At 39.1% G+C, this 16,743-nt stretch overlaps 1 protein-coding gene across 4 annotated transcripts in view; it reads left to right on the top strand.

Annotated features, from left to right (window-relative positions):
- Positions 1 to 15,477, top strand: part of acap2 (ArfGAP with coiled-coil, ankyrin repeat and PH domains 2) — a 76,611-nt gene extending 61,134 nt beyond the window's left edge. For 3 of the 4 annotated variants that reach the window (XM_015376661.1, XM_015376663.1, XM_015376664.1), the window contains 13 exons: positions 525 to 625; positions 805 to 910; positions 1,126 to 1,334; positions 2,572 to 2,641; positions 2,745 to 2,839; positions 3,194 to 3,396; positions 5,029 to 5,130; positions 5,719 to 5,811; positions 6,266 to 6,504; positions 6,679 to 6,788; positions 6,861 to 6,971; positions 9,206 to 9,267; positions 14,244 to 15,477. In XM_015376661.1, the coding sequence (XP_015232147.1) occupies positions 525 to 625; positions 805 to 910; positions 1,126 to 1,334; positions 2,572 to 2,641; positions 2,745 to 2,839; positions 3,194 to 3,396; positions 5,029 to 5,130; positions 5,719 to 5,811; positions 6,266 to 6,504; positions 6,679 to 6,788; positions 6,861 to 6,971; positions 9,206 to 9,267; positions 14,244 to 14,347 (1,605 nt within the window). In that variant the 3' untranslated portion in view covers positions 14,348 to 15,477. The remainder of the gene's footprint in view (positions 1 to 524; positions 626 to 804; positions 911 to 1,125; positions 1,335 to 2,571; positions 2,642 to 2,744; positions 2,840 to 3,193; positions 3,397 to 5,028; positions 5,131 to 5,718; positions 5,812 to 6,265; positions 6,505 to 6,678; positions 6,789 to 6,860; positions 6,972 to 9,205; positions 9,268 to 14,243) is intronic. The other variant, XM_015376665.1, reaches the window with a different exon arrangement.
- Positions 15,478 to 16,743: the final 1,266 nt, after the last annotated feature.

Below are 16,743 nucleotides of genomic sequence, written 5' to 3' on the forward strand. Positions count from 1 at the left end.
GCTGCAGTATTTCAGAAGCCTTTCTGGGTTCTTGGTCTTGTCTTAGTATCAACAGCATTTTTACTCGGTCCTGTCTCTGGATTTTTGGAACCTGCGTGACAGAAAATGGATGGGAAGGATAAAGCCTATCAGCCATGGTCTCGCAGGTTCCAAAAATCCAGAGACAGGACCGAGTAAAAATGCTGTTGATACTAAGACAAGACCAAGAACCCAAAAAGGTTGGGTTGAGACCAAGACTGATCTGAAGTACTGAAGTACTGCAGCATTAGCAGTTTGGTTTACTTTTCAAAGCAGAAACCTCCTGTCATCGTCAGATGTTTTTTACATAAACAGCCTGGTTTTGTAGCCCGCACTGGAAGAACAGACAAAGAACGGCCAAATAAAAGCATTGTTCTTGTAAATGAAGTTCCTGATTAAGTGTTTTATGGTAACACAGCCCAGTTTACCTCTTCAAATCCTTTTTGAACCATTCTGTATCTTATTGTGTTTTGGTTAATCAATAAGCTTCTTCTGACCCCCGACAGGACAACCCAACAGTAGTGGTAGAAGACCTGAGGCTATGCACAGTCAAACACTGCGAGGACATCGAGCGGCGCTTCTGTTTTGAAGTAGTTTCTCCCACAAAGTAAGTTTGAATCACATGAAACGTTTTAACAGTCTAAGAAACACTCATATATTTCAGAAATAAATATAGAAATCGGAGACTGGTGCACAGAGGAGCAGCGTTATCTATCATTTAAGTCACACAAGCTTGGTCTGTGATAGCCGACAGCTGCTGTTTGATGCTTTTGTTCCCCTGTGAAGGAGCTGTATGATGCAGGCCGACTCAGAGAAGCTGCGGCAGGCTTGGATCAAAGCCGTCCAGAACAGCATCGCCACCGCCTTCCGCGACAAGGGAGATAACGGAGAGGTACAAAACAAAACCCACTGACTCAGACTCTTTTGAAGTCTAGAACACGTCGGCAGAAAGATTCAGATATTAAATCTTTTAAACGGTACAATAAAAAAGATCTAATTTTAGATCTGTTTGAAGAAAAACGTGGATTTCTGTTGTGGTTTTCAACTGTGTTTATTTCCCAAGTCTGGAGTTTAATTAGCTGTTTTCCTCATCGGTTCTCATGCCAGAAGCTGGACAGGAAGTCTTCCACATCAACAGGGAGTCTGGACTCCGGAGGGGAGCCCAAGGAGAGGTCACTGAAAGGCGAGAGCGCCCTGCAGAAGGTCCTGGCCATTCCTGGCAACGCCTGCTGCTGTGACTGCGGCCAGCCGGACCCACGCTGGGCCAGCATCAACCTGGGCATCACTCTCTGCATCCAGTGCTCCGGCATCCACAGGTAGAAACGCATCAAACTGCTTCCCTTCCCTGTGAACAAGCACACCCAGAAACAGGACAGATACTGACAGAGGAAATATGATGATCCAACAAGTTTTCATACAAGATGAAAAAAAAATCCCTGAAAACTAATAAACTAAGAGAGGACTTGGTTTATTTTCTTTATCTTTCAGAGGTTTATATAATCACAGTTCATTTGCCGTTCACTCTTACTCTGAACCCTCACAATAATTAAAAAAGCTTTGTTTTTGTAAGTGTGGGAAAAATCTTTCCTGTTACGGGGGGTTTGTGAAAATTAAACATAAACCCATGTAGAGTGTGTATCTTTAACTCATTTCCAGAGTAATAATAAAAGCTTAATAAAACTCTTCACTGTTTTATTAAGCTTTTATTATTACTCTGGGCTTGTTCCCACACTCCACTTTAAAAAGCAACAATCTAACAGCATCTCTGTGTTTTTCACACAGTGAAACCAACCTGTGTGAATTGAATAAATAGAAGAATGATTTTTAAAAATGTTGCTTCAAATCGTAGAGCAGACAGTTATAATGAGTCCTTTTTGCTTTCCTTCCACTGCAGCTTCACATTTGCTGATCAGAATTCTTTCACTCCAAATCTGAATTGATTTTCAGAATATCTGCAAGACGAAATAATCCATTATTGGATTTTCGTTTACCTGCTATTATTTCATTACACCAGTATTTAGATTTATCTGCAGTTTATGCTCTTATTTTAGCCCATTTAAATGAAGAATTATGCAAAATTTTGACAGTTTAAATATGTCTACCTGTATAAAGAAAGAAATGAGCACATATGGATTAAACTAAATGATTCCTGTTTATTTTAGTATTTACTCTGCCCTGTTAGCGTAGTTTTTCCTAATAAAGTGATTTTCTAAATTTGACATCCTTTGCCTTTAAATCCTTAGAGCTAGGACTGCAACCAGTGGTCATTTTCTAATTTATTAATCTGTCAATTATTTGTTTGATTAATCAGTTGATAATCGGATAGCAAAATGTGCCTTAGAGAAGATTTTTTACAGAATTAAACCGATTGAAACTAAAACTTTTTAATTGAGGTGTTCTGCATAGAGCTTATTGACACACACATAAGAATTAATTTTAATGCAAAATGTTTATATATCTTTTTTTGGTATAATTACTGCTCTTAGTGGGTTCCTCTGTCAATTAGTTGACAATCATTGCAATAATCCTGATTAATGCTTGTTCCCCCTGCAGGAGTCTGGGGGTTCATTTCTCCAAGGTTCGGTCTTTGACTTTGGATTCATGGGAGCCGGAACTGCTTAAGGTTTGTTGGTTTAATAGTTCAACTCAGGTCGTAACCCTTCTGTGAAACAGATTTCTATTCAGATTTATGTTAAGTAAGTGTCTCCATTCTGAAAATTTCACAGTTGATGTGTGAGCTGGGAAACAAAGCGATCAACCAGATATATGAAGCCAGACGAGGAGAGCTAGGAGCCAGGAAACCCCAACCAGGAGACCCCAGGTATAAAACTTCTATAAATGTTAAGATTTCTTATTCCAAGTGAAAACTTCTACAGCCCAAATTTTGAATGTGTTTAATTGGCATACTATTTAGTAGATTAACACAGAGTGATGAAAAGGACATTGATCTAAAACTGTGTGCTGGTAATCTGACCCTGAAAATTAAGGACTGATCTTATCTGTCTAATCTAGATTCCTTTGATCTGTTTTATTTAGAAAAACAGGCCAAACCTTAAGTCTCTATGTGTACATATATATCTGTGTGGTCTTAACTACATGTGAATGCATCATTTAACTATAAATACATTAAAGTTTGCCTGCATGAACCCAACATATGTGTTTGATTTCCCCACAGACACGAGGTGGAGGCTTACATCAAAGCCAAATATGTGGATCGGCGCTACGTCCGCCGGCCGTCAGACGAAGAGCTTAGAAACAAAGTGGTTTCTCTGAGCAAACAGGAGAAGAGGCTGAGCAGCAGCTCCGACCATCTGCCTCCAAAACCGCCCCCCTCTACACCCAAACTCCGCCCAGGCTCTCAGGTCTCAGGACAGTCGGGTCAGTGCTTAATAGAAATGAAAACACCATGTAGTTTTTAACAGACGCTGCCACCAGTTTGGGTAAAATCACATTATGTTTAAAAACTATAAAATAAAAACCTATTCTCCGGTTTTTGCTGTTGGAAGTAGGGATACAACAATCCACAGTTCTTCAATTTTAATCTGAGTCCAATACTTGAGTTTTGATATTTGCAGATCCATTTTTTTTTTTTTTTTATAACAGAGCTCCATTTACTTTGATGTTGATATTAGTGATGGAACGGTTTATGAAAACCGTCCGAACCGTTTGGTTCGACTGTCTCGGTTCGGTTCGCGTGTGTTGCGTTCGGTTCATGCGCTGCTCCTTTTTTTTCATAGGCGAAGCGTTTACACTCCAGAGCAGAAGGTGGCGGTACTGCGACTGCAAGCATTGTGCAACACGTTTTGTTTATGCTAACAGAAACATGACCAACATGTCATGCTAACCCCGAAATCCCACATACTCCGTCAGCGCTCCGCCCCGCTGCGCTCCAGACCGTCTGCACAAAGCAAAGCCTACAGCCTCCACTGTGGCTCCCGTCCGCTCCACTCTGAGTTCCTTGGAGATCGTAGGGGACATGCGCGAGATGATTAAATTCAAAGCATCAAAACATGCGGAAATGATCCAGGGTTTCCGTGGATCATAAAAAATAATTACAATTCACTATTTTTTATTTTTTTTTTTTCATTAATTTTATTCATTTTTATGGGATTTCGGTGTAACAATCAACATATACCGAACCGAACCGAAAACCGTGACAACGAAACCGTGAACCAAACCGAACCGTGGATTTTGTGAACCGTTCCACCCCTAGTTGATATCATTAATGTTGATTTTTATTATTTTTTTTTTTTGTATCCAGCTGTCATAAACTCCTCTCTACAAGCAACTATGATATCTATGAATGTAAACATGTTTATCCATGCAGGCAGCTTGAGATTAGGAAGAGGAAGTCGATAAAACAGTGAATGATGTTAACAGGATAAATTCATCATGAAAATTCTTGTAAAGGTTCAAACTGACTGCTGACATAAACAGATGCCCATAAAAAAGAAAAGAGAGAGATTTTTAACCTACCGGTACATTAATTTTCTTATAGAAATAGACTGAGCAGATTGGCCTCTTTGTATTGGGCCCATTTTCACCAATACCAGATCTAGAATGTTCTTTAATATATCTGGACTGATATAGATATTGATATCAGTGCCTCTCCTGTTAGAAAATGTTACTCTGGGTTCAGATGTGAGAGGATTCTTTTTTTACTTCAGACTCGCCAACAGAAACACAACATGTCGACTAGCAGCTTCGTGGTGTTTGTAGTCCACCCATCGGCATAATGTGTGTTCTCTGTGAGCAGCGTATGTCTGCAGCCTCTTTGCTTCGCATCGCTTTTTGCTCTCTGTCTCTTCCAGTGTTAGCCTGTAGTCTAACCATCTGTTCCCCTACCTTGCTCTCTTCTTTCTCTCCTCTCATTCCTTCTACTCTCAAACCCTCCATTCCTTTCCTGGCTGTTCTATGCTTCTGGATTAAACCTCTTTATATTTCTGACCTCAAAACTCTCCCCACTCTACCTCGCCACTTTAACTCCGCCTCCCATCCGCTCTTGCGTAGCTGCTGCCTGCGGCGTAGAGACCCGCCGTGACTCTCTCTTCTGTCCCGATGAGCTTGACTCGCTCTTCTCCTACTTTGACACCTCCTCCAAGCTCAGGAGCAGTAAGTAATAAAAGCTGAGTATTTAGCTTGCTTCCCATCCACCCTTCCTCTGCTCTTCCTTTCAGTTAAACAGTTTTGGGATTAGCTGCCATTGTTGCACTCTTTCTCTTCCTTCCTCATCCAGAGTCATGCTGTCCTGTGAGCTTTGCAGATCATGACATGTTTGTGTCTGTTAAGGAGGAGGGCAATATTTCTCTCACTAAAACTGGACCTGTATTTGCATCATCGTTTGGTTTTTCTTTTTCTTTAATTTTTAGGGACCGGGATCTTAAGGTGATGGAGGGAGTCTATCATCCAGGGCTTTGTTCTGTGTTGACCATCAGTTTGTTGTTGCCAAGAAAAATATTAGGTGCAACTTCCTGATCCGACTGTAGATATTTCCATAACCCCCCCCAAAAGATGCTGCATCTTCAGTAAAGTACATGAAAATATGCAGTATTAGGAGAAAGTAACATCTGCTGTCTGATATTAATCATCATTAATTAAAAAAACTCAAGCTGGAAGCTGTACCTCTTATTTTTTTGTCTCTTTGGCAACAACAGCTTCCTGTTGCTCCACACATGGTGAATCAGACTGTTTGTTTTCCAGTGAAGAGCGCCGACAGCGGCATTCAGAACAGCGCTGATGGGAGCAGGGAGATGCTAGTTCCCGTTGCATCCAGTAACAGCCTGGCAGACGCAGGTGAGAGACAGCGCACCACTTTGGGTTGCTTACATTCTTAATAAATTCAAACATCTGTTTTTGCACTGCAAAAATGATCTCAAAATGAGTCAAAATGTCTTAAATTAAGGGTATTTACCCTTAATTTTAGCAGATAAATAAGATGATTTGCCAGTGGAATTAGTATTTTTACTTTTTTAAAATAAGGTATCTAGTTAAAATGCACTTGAAATAAGACAATGCAATTGTTTTTTCTTATTTTAAGTGTAAATTTTATTTGTTCCATTGGCAAAGTGTCTCACTTAAATCCTTAATTCAAAAAAATGCACTTATTTTAAGAAGAAATTACCTATTTAGATTTCATTTTTTTGCAGTGTTGAAAGTTAAATAAAAATGTGTTAAAAAGGTTTTATATGCATTCGCTATTTATCAAAGAACTGGTCAAACATGGCAGAAATCTTTTTGCATTTTCCAGAAGCTGCAGAGCCTCCACCCATGCCCGCCACTCTCCCGGCAGCAGCGGCGGCGGCGGCATCCTGTAAGGAGGTGGTCTTCTACGAGCCAAAGGAGTACAGCCCGGGGCTGCAGCTCTACTGGGCCTCATTCGCCCGCAGCCTGCCGGACATGGCTGAGGCTCTGGCCCACGGCGCCGAGGTCAACTGGGTCAACACCGAGGAGGACAAGAGGACGCCGCTGATCATGGCGGTGCACGGGGTCAGTGGGACAAGAAGACATCCTGTCAGCTTGATTCCAAATTTTCCCAGTTGTGATTAATTTCTTAAAAATCCAGCACATTCTGGTTCAACAATGTTCTAAAAATCTGTCTGTTTGGTCAGATTCACATGTAAGATAAGCTTAGAGAAAGACTTTTTCTTATATCTTCTCCAGGGCTCGCTGGTCACCTGCGAGTTCCTGCTCCAAAATGCAGCCAATGTGAACCAGCTGGACGCTCAGGGCCGAGGACCGCTGCACCACGCCACCATGCTGGGACACACAGGGTCTGTTCACAAACGCTCCTTCGCTTCTCATTCCTGAAAACATCAGATTGATCTAACGTGTCTCTATTACAGCCAAGTGTGTTTGTTCTTGAAAAGAGGAGCCAATCAGAACGCTGCAGATATCGATGAGAAGACGCCCCTCAGCATCGCAGTGGAGGCAGCAAACGCAGACATCGTCACCTTGTGAGTTTAATTCCTTTAAATGAACCTCGTTACTTCGATGTTCTGTTATACTATAAAACATTTACATGCTTTTCTTTAATGGACACTGATAGGATAGATCTGTATAGAATAGATTGTATAGATTAGAGTAGTAATTTGCATGTTTCCAAGCAATACAAAGCCTTGTCTATATAAAGCCTCAAACTCACTGCGGATCCAGATATTTGAATTGAGAAAGCTTCCTGGAGGGGAACCAACTGCTCAAAGACTCATATTGGACCAAGAAAACAAAAAATAAATCTGTCTGGAGCCGCAAAAATGTAAAAGTCTTATATAAGGCTGGTATGGCAGCACGGGCTCCAAGGGTATTAGACCACTATAAAAAAGGGACTACGTGAGCTTAAATATATAATAAGCATCCATGATTAAATGTTTATCCTGGAGCAAATGTCACGTAGTAGCATGAGGTGATGAGGGAGCAGTGAACGCTCTCACTGCATGGAATTCACCGCGCGCCGCTTCACCATGATATTTTTATTTTGAGGATTTGGGGGGAAAACATGGAAAAAACTTCACATCCCTGCATCAGAGCGCTACCTGTTTAATCTGTGTCCGTTTTTTCATGCTTGACACAAAACTAGCAGCAGTAGTGGACTTTTGCAGATGCAATCCACTTGTTAAATCTATCTTTACTCCTTACATGTTTACATATATTGTTTAAATTAATTTATTATGCAAATGTTTACTGTGAAAAAAATAAAATAAAATAAAATGTCATAACTTTTTGAAAAAGCTCCAGGGAGCCCAAGGGGGGCGCTAGAGAGCCGCATGTGGCTCTGGAGCCACGGGTTGCCGACCCCTGGTCTAATTAGTGTAATAAAAAGGTTGGAATAGTCTTCCAAAGCACCATATTGTAAATATATTGCAATGGAAAAGACAAAGCATTAATATGTTGTTGAACCTTCCGTTAGTTAAATATTAAAGGTATAGTGGAGGATGTTCTTTTTCTGGGTGGATCATCTAAATAAGCGGTAGGGGTGTAAATCACATCCATCATGGCGATTCGATTCAGTATTTATTTCCTGACCTAACGATTCGATTATTTTGGATACTCAAGAATACACCACAATTCGATTCGATTAATGTTTTGTTTTTTGTTTTTTTTTTTGTTTTACTTACACCTTACATGCTAGACAATGTTTCAAATTTAAAATAAATCAATCAAAGCTGTAATATCGTTATGCATTTTATTTGAGAAACAACAGAAAATAACAGAAGTAGAGAAGTTGCACTCTACTTATTCCTATTAAAACCTAATTTACTGAAAAATAATAATACCCCTGCGTTATAACTTCTGAAAGGCTTTGCATCAAAAAATACTGCACAAAATCAGTGCAATGAGTGCAATGCAATACCTCGGCTCCAGACGTCCCCGCCCCCTCCACAGACGCTCCGTTGCAACTCTCCAAAATTGTAGCTGACCGCAAACAGTGCCGCAGACAGGAGGCCGGCTTGTTTTGTTTTTATGACCAAAACAACTCGTGAACTTTGACCCTCTAGAAGAGCGAGGTGCACAAGAACGCTGGGACCCTTTTCCCACCTGGATCTCCGCCCTTTTTGGACCTCATGTCCCTCCGTCGGCGGACTAAACTCGCCCTCACTTGCTCTCCGCCTCGGCCGTATCTAGACCCACAGCGTATAGCACCACCGCAGCACGGGAGGTAGAATTACGTCCAGGAGCAAATGGATAAAAATAGATCGGAGGAAAAAAAAGAAAACATGAGTCGATACTCTTGCGGACGTATCGATGCATCGGATCGTTGGCTGTTGGATCGATACATCAATACAAAACGATTTTTATTTACACCCGTAATAAGCGGCCCTCCTAATTGTCTATCATTCTGGTGATATATATACGTAAGGCCGTCCTACGTGCTCATCCCCATTTTCTCTTACCTGTGGTGAGTCTGACATGGTGGAAAAATGCAAATCTTCTTTTGGAAAGTAAGCTTGTTTGAGCGATGCAAACAGCACCTTTTAAATAGAGCGTGCACGAAGAGAAATGGGCTCGTGTACAGGTTTAATAGACGTTCCCTGTCGAGAGGGTGTACAGGGTTGTTCATGTGTATTTTCTTTTAAAGTGGAGAGTGCGGGTCTTTCCAAAGATTTTGGAAAATTTTCCGGTATACCTTTAATGTTTGTTTTAGGACTCTGTCGGTTTGTGACCTCTGACTGTTTTTTTTTTTCCTCATCAGGTTGCGGTTGGCCAAGATGAACGAAGAGATGCGGGAGGCGGAGGGGCCCTACAACCCATCAGGTCAATATAACTCCAACAGCCCCACTGAGATGCAGTACAGGAAGTGCATGCAGGAGTTCATTAGCCTGCAGCTCCATGAATCTGATTAGCGGTGTTAAAGCCGAGGCTTCAGGAAGAAAACAGCCAGACAGAGATACCAGAGAGTTAGCTTTGCCTCCTGCTCTACATTTATCATCAGGTAGATGGAGACGGTGACAGCAGAAAGCCATCAAAGCTGAACTCTGGAAACCCATTGACCCTTCCTCTATGTGACTGTTATCATTTAGAATAGCACAACACACAAACAAAATGTCACTTTTTTATTCTCTGTTGTCTTAAGATGCAGCCGTTCCATGAGTTTAAGAAGTGCTTCTATAACTTAGGAGCTTTTATTTTTAAAACGAAGCCAAGCAGCTGCCTCCGAATGGTAGTGACACTGACTTCATTATAAAACTTGGCAATAATCTAGACTTTAGAGCCCAAACTTGCATGGCGTGTGTCTGTAAACTATAAACATCCATTCTTAGAGATGATCCACATTCCAGTCGTCGTTTTATGCAACTGCTGTACCTTCTGTCTTGTGACTGTCTGGTTTTATTTTAAGGTCTTAATTACTTGTTTACTTGTTTTTATGGTCAAATTACATGATGCCGTCTTGCTGTTTTTACATGCCTGAATACAAAGAAATCTATTTTAGAACAACTTTGTTTTATAAAGTACCTTTAGGAAGCATGTTAAAGCTATTTTCACTGAATATGTTGGGAAAAAGTCCATGAATATAGATTGTGAATAACAGAGTGTAGAGAGTGACTGCAGAGTGTGGGTATTCATACCCTTTTTTTTTGTTTTTATGTTGTTGTTGCTTATAGGAAATCATAAATTGTAGAAAAAAAAGCCCTTCGGCCAGAATGTTAGTGGACTGCTGATCCATCACAGCTCATTTAGGGATGATGAACCGATAGCAATAGGCAAATAAGAGATGAATACAGATCTAACTGTAAATGTTTTCTAAATCACTCCCTACCTATAGCTTCTCTTCATTACAGTAAAGTGGGAGCTTTAAAACTTTAAAACTTAGATCAGAGTCTTCAGACAGGCTGCAGAAGGAGGCGATCCTGCAGTTTCTTCTGCAGATTGAGATGTAGCCCAGTTTCATCTCATATCTTTTCTTTATGCTGCATAAAAACATCAGAGGGATCCTGAAGCACTTTCAATAAGAGGGGAAGCAGCGCCCCCTGCTGTTCAACATGTGATGTTTACCATGAAAAATGTAGGTGGAGCGTTTACTGTATCTGATCAGGATTTCTTTAGGAAACAAACATTTTGCTGCATGTGGTGACCACTAGAGGGCGACAAAAACATTTTTTGTCTTTTTTTTTTTACATTTAGACCTTATTTGTAAAAGAAAATATACATTCAGTGCCTTAAAAAGTATTTATTCCTCTAATAGTTCACATTTCGGTATGTTATGGATGCAAAGCTACATTTGTTTATTGGGATTTCTATTTGAGAAACCAACATAGAGCACAATTATGATGCAGAAGGAAAAGGAGGACTATAGATGTTAAAAAACAAACTAGGGGGGTCCAGTTGTATTCTTTAGCTTCAAGACTTCTAGGGTTTGTTTCTGCAAGCTTTGTGTATGTAATACATGAAGTTCCTGCCCATTGGACAGATTGCATTTAGCACATCAGTGTCGCCACAAAAGGATTTAGGTTCCGACTTTGACCTTGCAGTTCAAACACATAAATAAACTTTAATTTAACTATTTTATTTAAGTCTGGGGGAACATTGTCACACTTTTAGCTAACAGGTTTTGTAAAGTCTTTATTTCCATTCATTCATTTTCCTATTAACCATCTACAGCTTCTCCTTTCTTGCTGATACATGCATCATGATGCTTTCATCTCCTTGCTCAATCTGGGATGTAGTTTGCAGCTTCATCTACAGCCTTAGATTTCCTGCATAGTGTTTTACATGTAGGACACAAAGGTTCACTATAGTCCCTATAGCCATGGCTCACTGACACAGAGCTACATCGCACACTTATTAGTTGAATTCTGAATTGATTCATTTCTGTAATAAAATTGAATTACATGTGTCCGCTGTGTTGGATTTTCATGCAAAATCCCAACAAAATATGCTGAAGTTAGTAGTTCTGACAATCTAAGGGTGTGAATACTTTAGCAAGGCACTGAACTTTCATGTTAAAGTTTAACTTTGCTTATAAATGTGTGACTTGGGTAAAAGGTAGGAGCATTGAGTGTTTAGAACGAGCATGTTGGATGTCAGAAGATGCAGGTTTATTCATTTATTCTACCACCTTGTTGCAGAGCTCAGCTCCTCTCTGTCTGTTTTAATGAGTTGGCATAAAAAGCAGAAGAGCGGTTCTTAATCTCAGGGTTTCTATTGAAACTCAATTTCTGCAATAATTGTTATAAAACCTAACGTTTCAGAATGTCATGTTGTGATTGTCAGACTGAGAACCGCTCTCCTGACATGAGGGCTCTCCTTACTTATCTTGCTCTCTTTTTTTGTATTCTGCTTTTTCATTTCTCACCCTCCACCCCAGTCTGTGCCTTCCTTCTGTTTTCTTTTTTTCTTTGGAGTACAGAGGCCAACACAACTGTATTTTTGTATATAAACTCCTGCACTTTAATCACAATACAGTTGTTGAGGAAAATGAAATGTTTGTTGGCTTGATTATTTCTCCTGAGTTGATTTGCTCTTCCTTAGCCCAGCCTTGCTGGCTCTCCTCTCAAACGCTCTCGGTTCTTCTTTTACTCCTCTCTGTGGTTCTGTTTCATTTTCCTGAGTCGGGGCGACACTCTTAACAGGTAGGGGCAACTTTTTCTCTCTCTGCTCTTGTTGATGCCGCTGAAACCTTCCTCCTATGAGCTTTTTGACTCTGATCTGAGGTACTGAGGAGTCTGTGTCTTACAGTCTGGACTTTCTAGACCCGTGTGTCTAGAAATATTTATACAATCAGACTTTATTCTCTTTTCTAATGAGTAGAAGTTGTGTTTATACATAGATCCGTTCGCCCAGCTGTCCTTCATCCAATCATCCATTCTTTAGTCTGTCCATCTTTTCCTCTCTGCCATTAAATTTAGCTTAAATTCTAGTTTACTTAAAACCCAAAATGGGTTTGGTGATGTTACAAATTACTCTGGTTAAAGAAAAATCACTTTATTTAGCTTCCCTGCAGCAAAATTAGAATTTAGAGCCCTACATATGATTAACCCTTTATACGGTAAATTACCATTTTTGATCACTTGCATACCCCTTACAAATGGAGTCCTCCCCGTCCCTCAGTGAGTTCTAGAAGCATAAGATCTATATCCAGCCATTTAGCAAAGATCCTGCTCATGGCTGTACATCTTATTTTGGCCTTTGACCAATTAGATGAGTAAGTAAAAAAAATGTAATCAAAAAGGTAAAAAGCTAATTGAAAAGTTAATTAGCCTAAATAAACAATTATTTTAAGGTTTATACTCTAAAAAATTTAAGTGCCAGTATCAGCATTAAAGCTTCTAAGGTTATGTTGTACCAAAAAAAATGTTGTTTTTTTTTACTCTGTTTTTCATAAATTTCTATTAGAAGCACTTTTGTTACTTTTCTTAATATATTAGGGCAAGTTGGCGTTTCTTTTCATTACATTGACATTAATTTTTGACATCAAAATATCCATATTTTTTTAATGTTCCAAAGGTAAAAAGGTTACATTATTGGCTTGAAATTTTGATTTTCAAAGTATTTCACTGAGTGCCCTATAAAGGGTTAAGTGGATCAATCGATCATTAACATCATTGTTAATGAATTAAGTAATTGATTAATCCTTAAGTAGAGTAGGAAGTAACTCAGATCTGTATATATTTATATTCATTTTGCTTTTAAGACGAACAACTTTCTGCTTTAACCAGAGCTTCTCAGATTGTACTTTTAACTGGTTAAAATTTTAAAGAAGGAAAAATCCTTTGCAATAAGTTACTTCATTGGTAAAGAAAAAAAAAGATTAACATTTCAATCGATTACTAATCAAATAGCAAACTTAACAGTTTCCTTGACATTATTATTTATTATTTTTTCATTTTAAAGCTACAGTGTGTAATAATTACAGGGATATACAGTCAGAAATGTAATATATTATACATAACTGTGTTATTTATCATCATCTACGAGCTCAGCCTCTTAACCTTAATATTTGCGTTGCCTTAGAATTCGTTATTTATAATTACATAGGAGCGGGTCTCGCAGCCATGGAGGCAGACATCTTTGCGCTACGGCAGCGCAGAGCCAACAAACTAGCGATTGCGAGATCGCCAAGACGTCACAACGATGTAGAAAAAATAACGGGTATATTTATTATCTTAAGTCTACATGAAATCTATACCCTACACAGACTAATGAAATACTATCTGTAAAATTATCTATGTAAACAAACCTCATCACTTGAGAAGGTAGGTGATGCGGACGTCGTGGAAGACATTTTGTCCCGTAACGCTCGCCGTACAGTTGGGGGGGAGAAGCGGTGGGGGGGAGATGTTCATGTTGCTGCAGTCTGCAGTCTGACCGCTAGATGTCGCTAAAAGTTACACACTGTAGTTTTAAATGCAAAATGTTAATAATAATAATATATATATATTTTTTTTTTTTACATTTTTTTTATATATATATATATTTATTCAATCTTGGTATAATTACTGCTCTAACTGGTTTGCTCTGTCAGCTAAAGGCATGTTTTAGAGTCTATAATCTGGTTTATTAGTTGACGATTATCTCAATAATCTATTAATTTAATTGTTTTAGCTCTAGATGCAGCCCTACCACTAAGCTATAAGTTGTGATTCTGAGAGACTGAAGAATTTCTGTAATGAAAATCAATCTTTAGTTGATTGTAGAAGACGGATGGAAGGAAACAGAGTCAGTGTGAAGATTAGAAAAAAGATTATCTTTCTGTTCTACTTTGTTGATGATTTTTTTGCTTTTCTTTACAGGGGATGAAACCTACCAGGACATCTTCCAGGATTTCACCCACATGGCCTCGAACGACCCGGACAAGCTCAACCGCTACCAGCAGTACGACCCTCAGAGACCCTGATGCTGCAGAAGCGCCGCTGCAGCGGAGGTCAGGCTTTCAGCACTAGAGAAACCTCCGCTTTCCTCACAGGATCATTCAGACAGGTCCTTCAGTTTGACCCTCTGCAGTCGGCCAATGGTACAGTGTTAAAAAGGATCTTTGTGTGCGAATGTAGAGCAGGCGTCGCTCTGTGACCAAGTTGAACTCCTCCCGTCCTGATGCGTGAAAAGGCTGCATGAGAGAGGTTCTGAATGACTGCTAAAAAAAGAAAAGCCCTGTTTGTGCCGTGGAACATCAGCACGTTTATCCTGCACCTGTTTTTACTGGATTTGCACAAATGTCCTGAAAGCAACCTTTTAAATGCGCGATTTTAAAGCAGCGATTGAATCGGGATTGTAAACGATGAGTTTTAATGTGCCTGTAGATTGTGAGGTCAGAAGGGTCGGGGGAAACGTTTCACCTTTAAACTCATGAGCCTAAATGTTGTGGATAGTTAAGAAAACATCAGGGTTTTAATTTTTTTTTTTTTACTTGATCTTTTTTCTGTTTTTGTTCCTGTGTGCAACTCAGCCAAACTCTGTTTATTGAAGCATCTTTTATGGGGAATGCTAAAACATCACTGATAAAGCATTAAGAAAACAGGCCAGACAGCAATGAAAGGGTGAAAAAAAAACTTCCCGTCTTCCACATTTCTGCAAAAAAAAAAAAGTGCTTTCATGTCTTTATTTCTGCATTTATTATTTTCATTAGAGGAGGAACTTAAGCGGGTTTAAATCATTTCGAATTTCATAAAAGTAATTTTGATTGTGAAGCCATGTTTCCAGAAATCAGTTCAAACTAAGAACGATTTTGTCCTGTAAATTCTGATTTCTCTTTCTATTTGAAGTTTTCTGTGTAGATTTTCTGGACAGATCTGTCCATTGCAACATGGGATACACTTCTTGTACATTTTGTACAGATTATTTCAAATTCTCAAGACTGAAGTATGAAGTTAGAGGTACTTGAATGATTTAAATAAGCTTTTATACATGCTGATCTTTGTATCCGTTGATAACCATAGCAATTTTTTATATGCTTGTATACATGTGCTGTATAATACACCTGTAATAATATCTGCAAGGTCTTAATTACACAGAAAGAATTCATTTCTGGTCGTCTCGTCTGTTTTTGCTTCGATTGTGCAGGAATGCATGGAAAATACAGCTTTAGTTTCTCCAACAGCATCTTATCTGGGATTCATTAATGCAACCAAACTGCTGAACTTTGCTGCTTTTATGGGTAAAATGCAGCCCAGCGTTCTTTAACCCTGGAGATTAACTGTTCTATAAAGCTTTCTAAAAACATTTCTCGACTTATTTAGAGTGCAGCTATGATTCCTTCAATCATCCTGCAGAAAAAAGAGTTTTGGTCAAAAAAGAAAAAAAAAATCTGGCTTTCAAAGAAGTTTAGCTGCAGTTTGTTTCAACTTCATCTCAGAAATCAGAGAGTTCAGTTATTCCATACCTCTTCTGCTGCCAATGCCAAGAAACCGAACCTATTGTCCATTTAATTGTAAGAATTAGTTTTGTTTTTTTAATTTTCTCTTTTAAAAATCAGATTTCATAAAAAAAAAGTCAGACTTTTTTTTACAGTAAGCTGCATTTTCCAATTTGCCCAGCAGAGGGAGAACTTCTGTCCCTCTCTTCAGTCTTCTCTCTAGCTTTCTGCTTCTAAAGTTGTTTTTTATTATTATCATTTATAATTTTGCCCATCAGTGTATAGTAATGAATTAAGTTTGCAGTTATATTTAGAGATAACATAAACAACATTTTTATACAGCTTAAAGTTTTTAAAACACATGTTTATGCTAAACTGTTGCATCATAAGGAATTGTCCGAATAACATGTTTTTATGTATTCGTGCTACGATACAGTAGAATAAGGATGTTTTTTAAAACCACATGCTTTGTTTTTGCTCTTTTTTGTTTTTTTTAACTGTGGTTATTCAGTTTTTAAATAATCCCTCATTTGTTTGATTGTTTCTGTTGTTAACGGTTCCTGCAGGCCTCTCATTAACCTCTCAATAACTGAAACGAGCAGTTTATTAATGTTGCATCTGTGCCAGCTGACATGAAACCCTACCCTGTGCCCATTAACGTGTGGCACAGCCTCGTTCCTGCTTTAATAATCCCAGGGTGTTTATTTCTGCAGCTATTTAAATGAGAGGCCTGCAGGGCCCACCACAAACTGCGCCGAGTCGGCCAACAATGTGTTTAGTCTGCTGCTAAGCTAATGTTCCTCACAACAACTGCTTTACTTCACCGTAAACACAAAGTGTAGCTCGGCTGCTGCTCCTTCTTAGCTATCCTAATGATCAGAGGTGAAATGAAGAGGATTAGGGCCACTGAAAAAAAAAAAAAGTTAACTGATTTTAAATTT

Source organism: Cyprinodon variegatus, unplaced genomic scaffold (assembly GCF_000732505.1).
Source record: "Cyprinodon variegatus isolate N-32 unplaced genomic scaffold, C_variegatus-1.0 Scaffold138, whole genome shotgun sequence".
NCBI classification, from domain to species: domain Eukaryota; kingdom Metazoa; phylum Chordata; class Actinopteri; order Cyprinodontiformes; family Cyprinodontidae; genus Cyprinodon; species Cyprinodon variegatus.